At 43.4% G+C, this 15348-nt stretch overlaps 1 protein-coding gene across 1 annotated transcript in view; it reads left to right on the top strand.

Moving 5' to 3' along the window:
- Positions 1-4566: 4566 nt before the first annotated feature.
- megf8 (multiple EGF-like-domains 8) overlaps positions 4567-15348 on the top strand; it is a gene marked incomplete at its 5' end in the record, with an annotated part of 67172 nt that continues 56390 nt past the window's right edge. Inside the window, 12 exons of the mRNA XM_083661223.1 lie at positions 4567-4590; positions 5770-5959; positions 6127-6290; positions 6398-6607; positions 7509-7689; positions 8151-8239; positions 8936-9149; positions 9859-10042; positions 10300-10445; positions 12152-12262; positions 12371-12522; positions 14912-15013. Of these exons, the coding sequence (XP_083517349.1) occupies positions 4567-4590; positions 5770-5959; positions 6127-6290; positions 6398-6607; positions 7509-7689; positions 8151-8239; positions 8936-9149; positions 9859-10042; positions 10300-10445; positions 12152-12262; positions 12371-12522; positions 14912-15013 (1767 nt within the window). The remainder of the gene's footprint in view (positions 4591-5769; positions 5960-6126; positions 6291-6397; positions 6608-7508; positions 7690-8150; positions 8240-8935; positions 9150-9858; positions 10043-10299; positions 10446-12151; positions 12263-12370; positions 12523-14911; positions 15014-15348) is intronic.

Below are 15348 nucleotides of genomic sequence, written 5' to 3'. Positions count from 1 at the left end.
GAATTGAATTTGAACTGTGGTTGTCGGGGCTGAGGAGGAGCCTCTCTCCTCCGGGAAGACGGGGCTGGGCGAGCCCACCGACTTCCTGTCGTAGAACTTTCCTGTCTTGAATTCAAACATTTGAAAAAAGGCGAGACACGCACATCCAAAACCTGTATAGGGCAGGTGCAGAGCTCGAGGCAAGAATAATACAGAAAATAAATAAAGCTCGCACACTGCAAAGGCTCCAGTTTAGGTGTTTTTATTTGACACCGGTGGTTACGTTTCGGGCAGCATGCCCTTCCTCAGACCCAGACCTCAGTCTGAGGAAGGGCATGCTGCCCGAAACGTAACCACCGGTGTCAAATAAAAACACCTAAACTGGAGCCTTTGCAGTGTGCGAGCTTTATTTATTTTCTGTACTTTTCTATTTTTTGAATTCAAACATTGTCAAGTCCATAGTGCCATTAATCGTTTTAGCTAAATCCGGATAGTTTCTCACTCGTTCACCACCTGGACATAAGTAATAAACAACTTTATGGTCAATTCTGGGACCTGAGCGACAAATAACTTCTTTGCATTTGCAACCCTCTTCTAGCACAGGCCAATCTTCCCATCCCTCATCACGAGCTGTTTGTGTACCACGGTGTGGAACATTAAGCTGGGAAATCTGTTTTAGGGCCTTCTCGCTGCTCACTTTCTCCTGCCAGACTCTCTTCTTCAGGATCCTTTCTGCCATTGAAGTGTTAGCCAGGACCTTGGTGATGGTCATTTGCTTCATCCTCCTCCTCAACGGGCTCAAACCAGTCAACAGGAGGCTCGATCGTTGCCTCGCCTGAGCCTACTTCCACGGGAGCAGAGGTGAGGTTTCCATGTGCATCAAGTTCGTCTGAAGGTACCAAGGGCCCCTTTGTTGATAGCACTTAAGGTGTTTTCTGGTCCGCTGTTCCTAGTCTCTGTGCTTTGTTCCACATCTCCTTCCCGAGGCCCTGTGGCCGTGAGACTGGGCCCTCTTCTTCATTCATTGTTCCACCATGCTGCGTCATGGTGCAGACTAGAATGCTACCAACAACACCACAAGACCCGCCCTACTGTGCATCTGATTGGCTGTTCCTGTTTTTTTCCCAGCCAAAAGTGTTGAAGCACTCTCTGCTTTCATTGTCACTGTCCCTACATAGGATCATCATGTCTTTTGAAGAAACATTCCCTTCTGTTTTTGTTTTTTTTTGCCTCCCAATGACACCTTTGAGGCACATTCAGGTACATCAAATAACTCATCCTACACAGCTTAAGGACAGAGGATTTAGGCTCGAGTGAAAGACTAAGCTAGTGCACTTGAGATAAATGCATGTGTATATTTTTCTCCTGTTTGCCGTTGTGTGACAGACGCCGTGTGAAAACCTCATGGAGTGCTGCCCCCCCCACCACCCCCTGCAGAACCCCATGAGCTGGCGTGAATTGCAATAAAACTTTTCTAACTTTGAAAATAAAGTGTTTAAACGCTTCCTTTTTCCCTCTCAATCTCCCAACTTGACCTTAGTAACATTTCATCAGAGGCTCAGCTTCACCAAGAAACGCTGCAAATAAAACAAATCCATCGGCCTGAGATCCGGTCTAGAGACCCACCCGCCTGTATCTGGTCATTTGTATCCGGTATTCTCAGGAAGGCCTTGAGGGAATTCCTTCAAATTTAGCTCAAACATCCGCTTAGACTCCAGGACAAACTGATTAGATGTTGGTGGACTTACGTCCGTCTCATTCTCATGACCGTGATGGAGAGTTTCTGGGTGTGTGGCAAGCAAAGCCCAGAAAGGCATTGAAATCCACAAGTCTCAACTTTCCAGTCATACCCAATTTACACAATTCCAAGACTATTTATGGACCCCAGTATGCAGAAATAGTCTAATAAATCATGTTTGTTTTTGCACACACAAAAACTGCATGGAATTAGCATAGATTGGGCATGTCTAAAGGCGAGACTCGTGGGTACCCATACAACCCATTCTCATTCAATAGAGAGCCGCAGGGATGACGTATTTTTGTAGTCAGAACGCGGAAGTCCCGAACTTCCTGGTTCTTCACTGTTTCTGTCTATGGGATTTTTGAATGGGTTTTTGCCGCGATGCTTCAAATACGGTCTCTGGGCAACGCAAGATTAATCAAACGCGAACCAGAGTTCCGTCGGATAATCTTCACACATGAGGACCACTTTCATGAGTTTTGTAGCGTAAATGCGAGCCCTAGAAGTAAAATGCTCGAGCTAAGCTAATCCAGAACTACACACTGTCGCATAGGCTTCCACGTCACGTCAGCACTCAACTGTTGTTGATGTGTGCACTGATTACCCCGGGCTGAACGGGGCTGAACCAGGTGAGGGAAAGAGAATTTCCGTGTTCGCCCTTTGAAGTGGTGAAGTTATTGACGTATATATCCCCATCGACTCAACAGTGTAGTCTCATTTAGCCGTTTGCTAGCTAGCTGCCCTTTTAACGGCACGTAAAAGCTTCAAAACTCGTAAAAGTGGTCCTCGTGTGTGAAGATGATATTACTAAACACTGGTTCGCGTTTGATTAAGCCAGCGTTGCTCAGAGAGATTATTAGAAGCATCGCACCAAAAACCCATTCAAAACTCCCATAGGCGAAAACTGTGAAGAACCAGGGCTGTTAGCATCGATTATTTCCGGACTCCTTACTGCGGCTCTCTATAGCAGTATCTTCACTCTGGCTTTAGACGCTGCCAGTGTCCTCAAGGAGTAACAGCCTTTTAGACTTGCAGTTACTGCCCCCTGACAGCAGGGTGTGCTTCAGCACCCCTACTTCCAGCGTTCCCTGGGAGTTTTCAATGCAGCAATCTCATCTGTTTTTGAAACTGGGTTAAAACAGGACTGCAATGTGGACGTTGATGGATACACTATAATCAGAGCAGACAAAGAGATAAGGTAAAATCACCAAAATCTATTGCCGGTGGCCTCGGTTTCTGGTTGGCAACTACAGTTCACTGTTTTGAACAAATGTGTGGTGGTCTCTGAGAAGAACCCTTCACATGTGGCTGCTACACATTGTTGGTAATGACCTAGTCTCAACGCCAGACCCATGAGTTCTTACGCCGATACAATACGGTGCAAAGTGAATCGATTCACCGTGTCAGTATGTCACTAATGAAACAGAGCTGTGCTGCGTTTAAATATTCCTGACTGGAAACTGGAGGAAAAAAGACCGCTTTTTGCTGCAGCTGCGTCTGGTCAGTGTTCAGCGCCATTGTTGTTTTGAGTTTTGACCGCCAGAAGGGGCGTTCCTTGTACTTACGTAACGCCCCTTGAAAGCTATGAATTCTTCCTGGGGTCAAACAACTTGCATAGTTTCAAGATATCACATACAAAATTCATCAGAATCAGAATCAGAAAGACTTTAATGATCCCCGGGGGGAAATTGGGACAAGTTACAGTTGCTCGCACTCAGGCATGAATATCCACATAACAAGGTTCAAGGTTCAAGGTTAACACAACATAGCATAACACAGTATCACACAGGATCTCCCTAAATGTAAAAACTGTCATTACAGTAAAATGCAATAAATACAATAAATTAAAATAAAATAAAATATAAAATAAAATAAAATTACATTGTACAAAAATGCATTCTGTACAAACGGTACAATTTTGGATATTACATACATACTGTACCTTTCAAGATATTGCATACATCAGAATTACCTACATACCATTAGATGTGTAGAATATACATAAAACTATATCACATATTATGTATACCTATACCATTACCATATCTTATATATATAATTATATATATAACTATTACCATCACATATGTATATTATATATTAGATATGTACATGCTTCAATATGCTCTATATATATATATATATATATATATATATATATATATATATATATATATATATATATACACATACATATATACACATACATATATATATATATATATACACACACACAGAACTCCATAACTCCAGTTACAATTCCCTTGCAAGGTTACAGTGGATTCAGGGCTACTTGTCTCCTAGTCTCGACGCCAGACCCATGAGAGTTCTTACGCTGATACACTACGTTACTGCATTCTGCAGATCTCTCTCTGAGTAGTATGTAGTATGCGGAGCACAGCGATTCAATGTAATATTTGAGTCTGGGGAGAGACTACTGCTAGCCAGCCAGCTACAAACACCAAAACAGGCATCCCCAAGATGGACCGTAGAAATGATCTCGATAACGCGAACTAGGTGCATTTAACTGGCTGCATTTCATTGTGCACTGCCATAGCTTATTTAACACATGATTCCATCATTATACTATGGAGAATTTGCACTATTCGCAAGAATGACTTACTGATGATGGTTTTTGTTGCCGATTGACGGCTGCGCATCTGGATTTGGCAAAGCTGGCTACTAGCTACTAGCTAGACCTGTGCTAGGCTAGGCTAGCTAGTTAGCGAACAAGCTAGTGGAGTAGAGTGTGGTAGCGGTGCTGTGATTCAGAGAATCACTAGTGACTGAGCTAACGACAAGTTAGCTTCTGTACTTAAAGCTGGTCACTGAAAATGTAAATGACAATGGGGCCGAAGAGACGGGAACTGGTGAGTGTGGTGATACAAGCTTGCTAAATAACCAGCTAACGGCCATTGGCTTTGAACGTTATTAGCTGAATAACGTTTCGCACTCACGTTAGCCTTGTTTTGATAGCCTGCGGAGACAGGTACCTGGTTGTTATTAGCTAGCTTAGCTGATCAGTTACGCTAGCTAGCTAACGTTAGATAACGCTATAATGAATGCAGTAAATGCACAAGGCTTATATCATTTGGGTAAATGCGTCGCAGTGTTAACTAGGCACCTACCAGCTACCTATGCAACCTAATTGAGCTGTCACCAGTCATTGGTGGTGCTGGACAACGTTAATCGGGCTAAATAGGCATTGCACTTCGTACAAGACGGGTCCAGCTTTAACGCTACATACCATCACACAAGTTCACAGTGGTAAATCAATGCGCCACAACACTAATAAGTTAAGTGCTTCTTCTGAATCTAGCCGCATATTTGATCTTGCTCTAGTCTTGATCCTCATGAGATTCAGAAACGTTTGCTGTCTTGTCAAAGATGTAAAAGAAAATATGTCATTCACGTGAGCTGGAACTTCAGGCAAATTCAGCCAGGCCTCTATTGAGCTGATTCTTGGATTGCCATGCAACAGTTCTGTCACTGATCCACAAACACAAGAAAGAAGCACCTATACGCTGTTGCATGCTGGCACAATTAATCTGCCCTGTTTGGTAAATTTGTGACCAGTCAGTACTGTAGTTCCTGTCTGTCACAGATTTCCACAGATCCTTGACAGATTGAAATTGGGTGTGTTTGTTTCTCTGTTTGCCAATATCTATGTTGCAGGGCATAGCTGCAATTAGGGATGCAGCGGTATATCAAAACCACTAAGATTTGCCATCATACCTTCCCCACGGTATCAGCTGTTTCCCCAAAACAAAGTGCCCAGGTCGCTTGCAGAGTGCAGCTTATGCTGCCCCTCCTCCTGGCTGCATGCCTACCTAGACTAGAGCACAGTAGAGAGGAGCTGTCCCTGACTGTGTTTACAACCATGTGTGTGATAATGGCTGAAGCAGGAGAATGCACATAAAGGTCCGCAATACCGCGACACCGTGGTATTTTTGTCCAAGGTTATCATACCGTCAAAAACATACCGCTGCATCCCTAGCTGCAATGCCCTTGTTGATAATATCTTCCACTTGTGTCTCCCCCTCTTCCAGGTGGTGGGAAGGATGATCTCCCTCCTCCCTGTCTCCCTGGTGCTTATGGTTCTCCTGCTGGCCGAGGCCCCTGGGTGCCAGGCAGGGGACTGTAAGGGCCACAGGCAGGTGTTGAGGGGACCACCAGGCTACGTCACAGATGGACCAGGGAACTACTCAGTCAATGGGAACTGCGAGTGGCTCATCAAAGGTATATAATGAGTGAATATATTGTTGTGTGTACAATATAATTGCTTGTTAAATCAGATGCCTTTCAACCCACACACCATTTGCCATTCAACCTGTAGAGTGAATGCTAAACTGATGTGGCTCAAGCCTAATCACATTGCTATTTCCCTCTCATTCTTTATCTCCCAGCTCCCAGCAACAATCACCGCATTGTCCTGAATTTCACCTTTATGGACACCGAGTGCACCTATGATTACCTGTTTGTGTATGATGGAGACTCCTACCATAGCCCCCTCCTGGCCAGTCTGAGTGGCAACACTCTGCCGCAACCCATGGAAGCCAAATCGGGAAAGGTAACAACTGACACACGATTCATAATGTGAAGAATGAAACCAATAAACATTTTAACTTTGTGAATTGTTGACTCAATCTTGCTCCTTTCTTCCATTCTTTGTCCCAGATGCTGCTCCATCTCTTTAGTGATGCTAACTACAACCTTCTGGGCTTCAATGCCACCTACACCTTCTCCCTGTGCCCTGGAGCCTGCGGGGGCCATGGGCGCTGCGATTCATCTACATCCCAATGCCACTGCCACCTGGGCTGGGGAGGTGTGGACTGTATGACCCCTCTGTGCTCCCAGGCGTGCTCTTCACATGGCCAGTGTGACAAGGTGAGCCGAGGGGAGACAGATGCTAAGGAGCTAACAAACAGCCTGCAGACAGTAAAGATCTCACTGAGTGATCTTTGATTATGCCTCCTCAGTAGTGCAGCGATTTCTTTGAAACGCTGATTGTTCAATTTGCCGTTCATATTTCTCCGCTCAGAATATGTGCTGCTCCCTTCGGGCCTTCGGCTAAATGTTCCGAAAAACAGATACAAGTTTTCTTTCGTTCCTGTTTCCATCGCAGCTCTAAATGCTGCTGAGAGGAGGAGATAATGCACTCTCTCTCTCTCTCTCTCTCTCTCTCTCTCTCTCTCTCTCTCTCTCTCTCTCTCTCTCTCTCTGTCTCGCTCTCTTTCTCTGTCTCTCTCACGCAGCTTAAATGCTGCTGAGAGGAGGAGATAATGCTCTCTCTCTCTCTCTGTCTCGCTCTCTCTCTCTCTCCCTCATCACAGCCTTATTAGATGCTGGGCGGAGGAGTTTGAGTGCATAGTCTAGCTGTGATCTATGCCTCTTAAGGCCTTAAGTATGCACTTTTTTCTTTTTTTCTCTTAGGTAGGTAATGTTGCTGCTATTAATAGAGATATATTTTATTTACTTTTACCTACCTATCTATGCGAGCTCAAATAGTCCCTGACTTTTATTACTTTTAAGTACATTGTACGGATCCTTTGAGGTGTGACTTTTACTATTTCTGTGTTCACTCGATCCATTCTGCTGTAAAACTGCTGCACATGATCCGTGTTGTTTCACTTGTCCATCTTTTTGTTTGACATGTATTCTGTATGTTTTTATATCGGCTTGCACACAAATTGCCCTTCTGGGACAAATAATAAGCTTGAATCTTGAATCTATTTGCCTTGACATTGGAATTCAGCTCTTACTCTCATTTTCACATGTTCATTTTCAGAAAGCAGAGCACTGTCTGTGTAACTCCGGCTTCCTGGGTCAGAGCTGCCAACTCGGTCTCCGTAACGACAGCGGAGCGGGGCAGTGGTGGTACGTGAGTGAGGGAAACCCCTACACGCCTCCCAGGACGGGTTCCGCTGGAGCCTACCTGTCCTCCACTGGCGCCATGTACCTGTTTGGAGGTGAGGGCAGCGCACCATTCACTTCCATTCATTTGTAATATTAAGTGAGCAAACCCTCCCTTAGCTCCAACTGATCCACACACGATGGTACAGTAGATAGTGCAGTTTTAAGCACAAGGGCATGGCGCAATAAAGATAATAATTAATCCACCAATGCTAAGGTTATTAAATTCAAACTTGTCACACTAACACTTGTTAACTAAAACCTGTTAAATCTTTTGTTGTCAACCAATCTAAACATCAACAGGGGTTGTTTCTGCCTGTACTAGGTCATCCTTTTAGTTGCAAATACAGTTTCACTCTGATCCTTTCTCAGAAGATTCAATTTAGATACCGTTGCAATCTAGAACAGATGGAAGACTTGACTGAATGAGTTATTTTTGTTGTCTCTGCTATGTGATAGTGTTTAGGCTGTTTAATGACAAAGATGCATGTTTTTGAGTATTGTTTTTTCTCACCAGGCTTTGACCTGAACAGAGCTCTAGGTGACCTGGTCAAATACAACTTCACGTCCAACCAATGGGAGAACAGGTCTTATGGTCACTCCCCTGTAAGTACCTCCGATATAAACACACGGCCTCCTGAAAATATGTATCATGTAGCTTAGGGGTGCACCGATCACGTTTTTTGCCACCGATTGCTGATCGCCTATGGGAAATATCTGCCCAACCGATCATCGACCGATCACCGATTACCGATCACCGATCACAGATATATAAACTCCTCAGAAAATGCTTGGAAACGTTATTTCGGTCGATTATTTCTCCCCTTTAATAATACCAATTGGCATTGTATTTTATATCGTTGGAAAGCCTGATTAGTGATAGGGCTTTTTTTTTCTTTCAATAATATATATATATATATATTTTTTTAATATAAAAAAATATCGGCAATCAGCCGAAATATCGGCAATCAGCCGAAATATCGGCAATCAGCCGATCGCATATTTGAGGTCAAAATCGGCCGATACAGATTGCTTGCCGATCGATCGGTGCACCCCTAATGTAGCTTTAAGAAAAGTTTGTCTTTTTTAAACTATTGTTCCAGAAATGATCTATCCTTTACTTTATTCTCTGACTGATCTATTTCTCCACTCTGTTCTAGCCTTTTCTCATTTTTTGCTTCTTCCTAGTCTGTTCTCGCATCTCAGTCATTTTGAACACAATTGCTCTTATTCATTGTTATATACTTCCTATAATTCCCTTCTCCTTTTGTCTCTACTGTTTGTCTCCCTCCTCCCTCTCAGACGGCCCGTCATTCCCACACAGCAGTAGAATGGAAGGGTAATATGGTTCTCTTTGGAGGAGAGCTCGCCAACGGCACTCTGGCCAGTGATGTGTGGATGTACCGCCCTGTTCAGGACGACTGGCAGCAGCTTGGCTCATCAAATTCACCCGGAGCTCCTAAACTGGCCAATCACGCGGCAGCTGTAGTGGACAGTTATCTCTATGTATTTGGAGGTGGGTTTTCATGCAATATTATCACCCAGTAGCTTATTTAGGTTATGTGTCTGCAGAAGGAAAACGTTTGGTAGCTCAAGTTGATCCCATGCGAGGTAAACGGTAGCGGTGCTCCGATCCGGCTAAGCCACGATCCGATCCGATTCCGATTCCTGGGGTCGCGATCCGATTCCAGAATCGATTCTCGATTCCAACGATTCTCGATTCCAGAATCTAGAATCGATTCTCAAGTATGTAGTTTTATATTGCAATAACACACAAAGGTAAATCTAAGACAAAAAATGACAAATGTATTAATGCTGAACTTCAAATTCAACTTCTCAAGTATTACAGTCGGGGCCTAAATTCATTTTGCAAACTAGGGGGGAATTCCCCCTTATGTTCTTCAGATAGGATGGATTTATAGACTGGGGGGGATCTGTAGACTTTGAGAAGGATTTATAGATTTTGGGGGGAATACATTAACCAGAGTTCAAGAGGTGGTGGCACCGTGGTAGTACAGTATCTTGCATGTTGCGTTCAGGTGCACTGTAATTTTTATTTTATTTATTCTATTATTTAACAATACGAAGAAGAATCGATTCTTGGGAGTTTGGAATCGATCCAGGAATCGTGGCATTAAGAATCGCGATCCTTTCAAGAATCGCTTTTTTGGAGCACCCCTAGTAAATGGTACTTAAACGGCTTATCTGTTCCCCCTTCCTACCAGGTCGCACAGAGGAGGATATGTTTTCCTCCGCTCTGTATCAGTTCGGCCTGCAGGGCTCTGGGCTGTGGGAGACCGTTCAGTTCACTGGGGGGAAGCCGCCGGCCACCGCTGGCCACTCCATGGTGTTCCACAGCCCCTCCAGGATGCTGCTGGTCTACGGGGGCCACAGGCCAACCACTGCCAGGTACACCCCCATGCTCATGCTGGAGCATACACACACACATAGCCAGGTCCAGGTAGGTACACCCCCACGCTCATGCTGGAGCATACACACACATAGCCAGGTCCAGGTAGGTACACCCCCGGCCCACGCTCATGCTTGAGCATACACACACATAGCCAGGTCCAGGTAGGGGTGTGGGCAGCATCTTCACTGACAGATTTGACTAAAAGTGCACCTGCTGTTCTTACTTACTTTGTCCCTCCTCCACTTCATCTAAGGTTCAGCGTGAGGGTGAACAACACTGACGTATTCCACGTGGACCGGCGGTTCTGGACGTCCTTCCGCTCGCGTTTCCCAGCCACCGGGCCCAGAGAGAGAGCCTTCCACTCGGCCACCGTCATTGGAAATTACATGGTGGTCTACGGTGAGCAGAGCGATCGTACTAGATCAGGGGTGGCCAAACTTTTTTGGTTGTGGGCCGCATACAGAAAAATATAAGGAGTCGCGGGCCAAACAATATTAAGCGCGGGAGTTTTCGCGGCAAAAAAATTGGACCAGAAAACCCTTGTGCCATCAAAAATTGAATTTCTACCTAAATAAATATATGACACATAGTTTATTGATGCGCTCACCTATTACAATGGGTATTTCTGTATGTTATCAAATTTTCTTTTCCTGTGCCAACAGGTTAAGACAGAGATAATTTAATATAACATTAGTATTAAACATTAATTCAGTACTTTTTTTTTTTTTTTTAACACGTTCACTGCCAATGGCGAGTTGAGTCGTCAAAAAAAATCCAACGGTTGACTGCCAATGACGAGTTGAGTCGTCAAAAAAAAAAAAAAAAAAATTTGACGGTGGGACGTGGATCAATGCCCCCCACGTCTCCTATAAAAATATTGGAGCCACCGAACGTGTACAACCCATTCCACCGACCCACTAAGTGGCGACAGTGTTTTCCAGACTAGAGGAAGGCAAGCAAAAAGCAGTGTGAGGAAGCCATTCTCATGAAAATGGATTGGCGAAAACGCTTTCACTTTCGCGCTTGGGAGCTGGCGGTGGGGTTTTGCAAATTTGCATAATAGATTACGGGTGGAACACACTTTGAAACACGCAGCATAAATAAGACCAGAATCGCAAAAGCTTCATCAAAGCTCTCAACAGAAACCCCAAGAAACGAGCGAGCCCATCCAGACTTGCCCAGCGGCCGCCAGCAGACAGGAGCAGCAGCAAAGCAGTGAGCCTGGTGACGCGAGGTTACAGCAGCAGCAGAAACAAGCTTGTGACACGCCCGCTGCAGCCAAGAAGAACACAAACGGAGGGAGGAGTTTGAAGGAGAGGGGTGTTTCCTGCTGTTATGGAGGAAATTACTGTTCAAAACTATTGTTTAGATGTCTGACGTCTTACTGATGCCAAAAATGAATGGTTAAAGTGACTGTTCTATCGAATTTCACAAAAAGCTATTTATCTCAGCTTAAATTGTCAGACGCTGAAACCATGCTGTATTCAAGTGCTAATGCCTACATAACTACTAACTCTACAAACTAACTCTTTTAGACAGAGAAAGCACACATTCTATTAGTTCTTTTGAGATATTTTGTGTTCACAAAATCTTAGCAGAAAAGAATCCTCGGGTCTTGAAAGATGAGCCAGAATCCTCAAAAAACCCCTCTGGCAGAAGCTACCTACAGTAAAAAAAAAACGGCTGGCAGTGAATGTGTTAATAAATAGACCATGTCAGGGTGCCCAAGTATAACCCATTTTCAATGGTTTTAAACTGAAAAAACTAAATGGGGGGAATCCGTTTTTTTGTTTTATTTTTTCAGTTTCTTTTTCTTAATGTTTTTGTTTTTCCGTTTTTCCCCCGTTTTCGTTTTCGTTTTCCGTTTTAAACTTTGAAACGGAAAAACGTTTTTAGCAAAAAAAATAAAAAAAAATAATATTTTTTCTAAATTCATGGCGGGCCACTTAAAAACGGGCAGCGGGCCGCAGTTGGCCCGCGGGCCGTGGTTTGGCCACCCCACTAGAGAAATCGGCGAAATTCAATCGATCCCAGCCCCCATTTACATTTCTCTCTTTCTCTCCGTCTCTCTTTGCTTCCTGCCTCTCTCTCTCTCTCTCTCCCAGGGGGCAATGTACATATTCACTACCAAGAGGAGAAGTGCTATGATGAGGAGATCTTCTTCTACCATCTGGGTTGTCACCAGTGGGTATCTGCTGGGGAGAGCTTGTCACACAGTAAGTTCCTGTGCAAGCCGGTGACTTCTATAACCACTCTGCGTTGCACTTTGTGTCACTTGCTCGCAACACATACAGTTCATCCAAAATGGTCTCCGTTTGTCTCAGGAGGGGAGGCCGTGAGGGGCCGTTACTCACACGTGGCCGCGGTGATGGAGGGTGGAGTGCTGCTGGTTGCCGGGGGTTACAGCGGCGTCGCCCGTGGAGACTTGGTGGCTTACAAAGTTCCTCTGTTCATCAGCAGCGACCCAGGAGACCGGGTGAGGGAAGAAAAGAGTCGTGGAGTCTAGGGCACGGGAAGTCCTGTCATCGGGGAGTTTGGCAAAACGGTTCACAAGTGTGTAATAGGGCTGGGTATCGCCACTGACTTCCCGATACGATACGATTCCGATACACAAGGTCCCAAGTCGATACCATTTCCGATACGAGTCGATATCGATATTTTAGTTACAATACCAGTTTTGCTTTGATAATGGAAGAGATTCTCAAAGAACTAATGCTGTAAATTGTACAAGGAACCCTCTAACCTGGTGCATTATTAAAAAATATTAATATTTACATTAAGAATTGACCATAAAGCAAGCAGTTACATCATGTAATTATTTTTTATGTAAACATGACCAACATAGTCATTCAACATCTTATCTTTCTTTACAGTCTTCTGTCTCTTTCTTTACAGTCTTCTGTGAGAAGCCAAAAAATTTAGATTTCCACTATACAACAGAGTCATTGAACAGCAGCATGTTGTAAAACAGTGTTTCATAAAGTATAAATGCTTTGTAAATAAAATAAAATGAAATACAGCTCATGAACATTTCCAGTTCACAAACATTATAGTGCAAACAGATTTGAGGTCTGTACATCTGGCTCATGGTGCATGCACAATGCAATCAATCAATGTAGCCTACAGTATTTATGTTTTTGTTTAAACTACAAACATAAATAAACGCCAACTTGAAACTATGTTTTAACTACCACACACAGCCTATAATATTATAGCCTATGTTTATAAAAAAAAAAAAAAATGTAAAATGCATTTTAAAAGGTCGATACTGGGATTTACGTATCGATGCTTGTTCCTTCACACGAATATCGATTCAATATCGATATATCGATTTTTTTCAACCCAGTGTGTAAGGACTCGTGGGAGACAGGATAATGAAATGTGATTGGGAAGAATAAATAAGGACTACTAGACATCAGTTGAAGTAGGGCTGTGAATCTTCACTGGCCTCACGATTCGATTCGATTACGATTCAGAGGGCTACGATTCGATTCGATAACGATTATCGATGCATCTCGATGCATCTTAAATCGATGCATCACTTTTTTTCCCCCAATACATGTTTTATTTTTTCTCACTTTATTTTTTCTCACTGTGTGGCTACTTTTAAAGTAAAAGTGCATTTTGAATTGCATTGTATTATGATCCATAATTAAAATAAACAACTGCATGTACTTCCATTATATTTAATTTGATATATATATATATATATATATATATATATATATATATATATACCGTAATTTCCGTACTATAAGCCGCACCGGAGTATAAGCCGCAGCAGCAAAATTGCCTGTTTGTTACATATATAAGCCGCACCGGACTATAAGCCGCGGGTGTTTTAATGTTTTTTTTTTTTTTATTGTGTTTTAATGTTTAATTACCATATGTAAGGGTTCGTGCACAGAGGGGATTGTCGGGAAAGAGATGGCTGTTTGAGGAAGCTCCCATTTATTAACATTTCAACAAAACAACATAACACCACCTGTGTTTTTTTTTACAGTGCACACAGTGTCCGCGGTGTGGTGAAAAGAGGGCAAGAGAGGAAATTAAAACAGAAGTGGATTTATAGTTAGAAAGAGTGCTAAAGAAGAGAGAATTCAGTTTTTTTTTCTTTTTTTTTCTGAAAAAATCCATAGATAAGCCGCACCGTTATATAAGCCGCAGGGGCCAAAAAACGGGGAAAAAGCCGCGGCTTATAGTCCGGAATTTACGGTATATATATATATACCGTAAATTCCGGACTATAAGCCGCACCTTTTTTCCCGTTTTTTGGCCTTTTTTGGCCCCTGCGGCTTATATAACGGTGCGGCTTATCTATGGATTTTTTCAAAAAAAAAAAAAAAAAATCTCTCTTTTTTATAGCACTCTTTCTAACTATAAATCCACTTCTGTTTTAATTTCCTCTCTTGCCCTCTTTTCACCACACTGTATGACACTGTATGACACTGTGTCCACTGTAAAAAACAACACAGGTGGTGTTGTGTTATGTTGTTTTGTTGAAATGTTAATAAATGGGAGCTTCCTCAAACAGCCATCTCTTTCCCGACAATCCCCTCTGTGCATGAACCCTTACATATGGTAATTAAACATTAAAACACAAAAAAAAAAAAAAAAAAAAAACATTAAAACACCCGCGGCTTATAGTCCGGTGCGGCTTATATAAGAAAAAAATTGTCAACTTTGCAGGTGCGGCTTATACACCGGTGCGGCTTATAGTAATAATCGATTTTTGACATTTGTGAATCGATGCAGAATTGTGCAGGTCCGCATCGCAATGCATCTTATAATCGATTATTTTTGACACCCCTGAGTTGAAGTGCACCTTGCAATAGTGTGCGTTTTGTGTGTGTCGCTTTTGTCAGGATGCCGTTTGTGCCGAGGCTCCGGATGAAAGCTTGTGCCTGAAGAATCCAGAGTGCAGCTGGTGTGAAGGCCGCTGTCGGGAATACCAGCCCACTAACCCGGTAACACTTTCCCCCCCAGCTCAGTCTCACTGTACGCACATGCACACATGCAATGTAGAATAGACCTTATTCGATTGACGTCACTCACGTACGGGCACGCCCACCGCCGCCATATTGTTGACATTCCGCAGCGCGCTGTTTAAAAGTGACTGACAGCTGTCATAGCTTAGGACGCTAGCCAGCGTTACTTACTAGCCTATTTAATGCTGTTTTTACTGCGTCAGGAGCTATTTCACAACAGCGATAGTGTGCTGTGTAATAATACACGGCTGTAGTAATAGCAGCAATAAAAGCCTGGGTGTTAGCTACTAGCTACTGTCCACAAACGTGAAGGG

This window comes from Poromitra crassiceps (genome assembly GCF_964638095.1).
Source record: "Poromitra crassiceps genome assembly, chromosome: 26".
In the NCBI taxonomy this organism is placed as follows: Eukaryota; Metazoa; Chordata; class Actinopteri; order Beryciformes; family Melamphaidae; genus Poromitra; species Poromitra crassiceps.
This window is presented reverse-complemented; position numbering and strand designations above follow the sequence as displayed.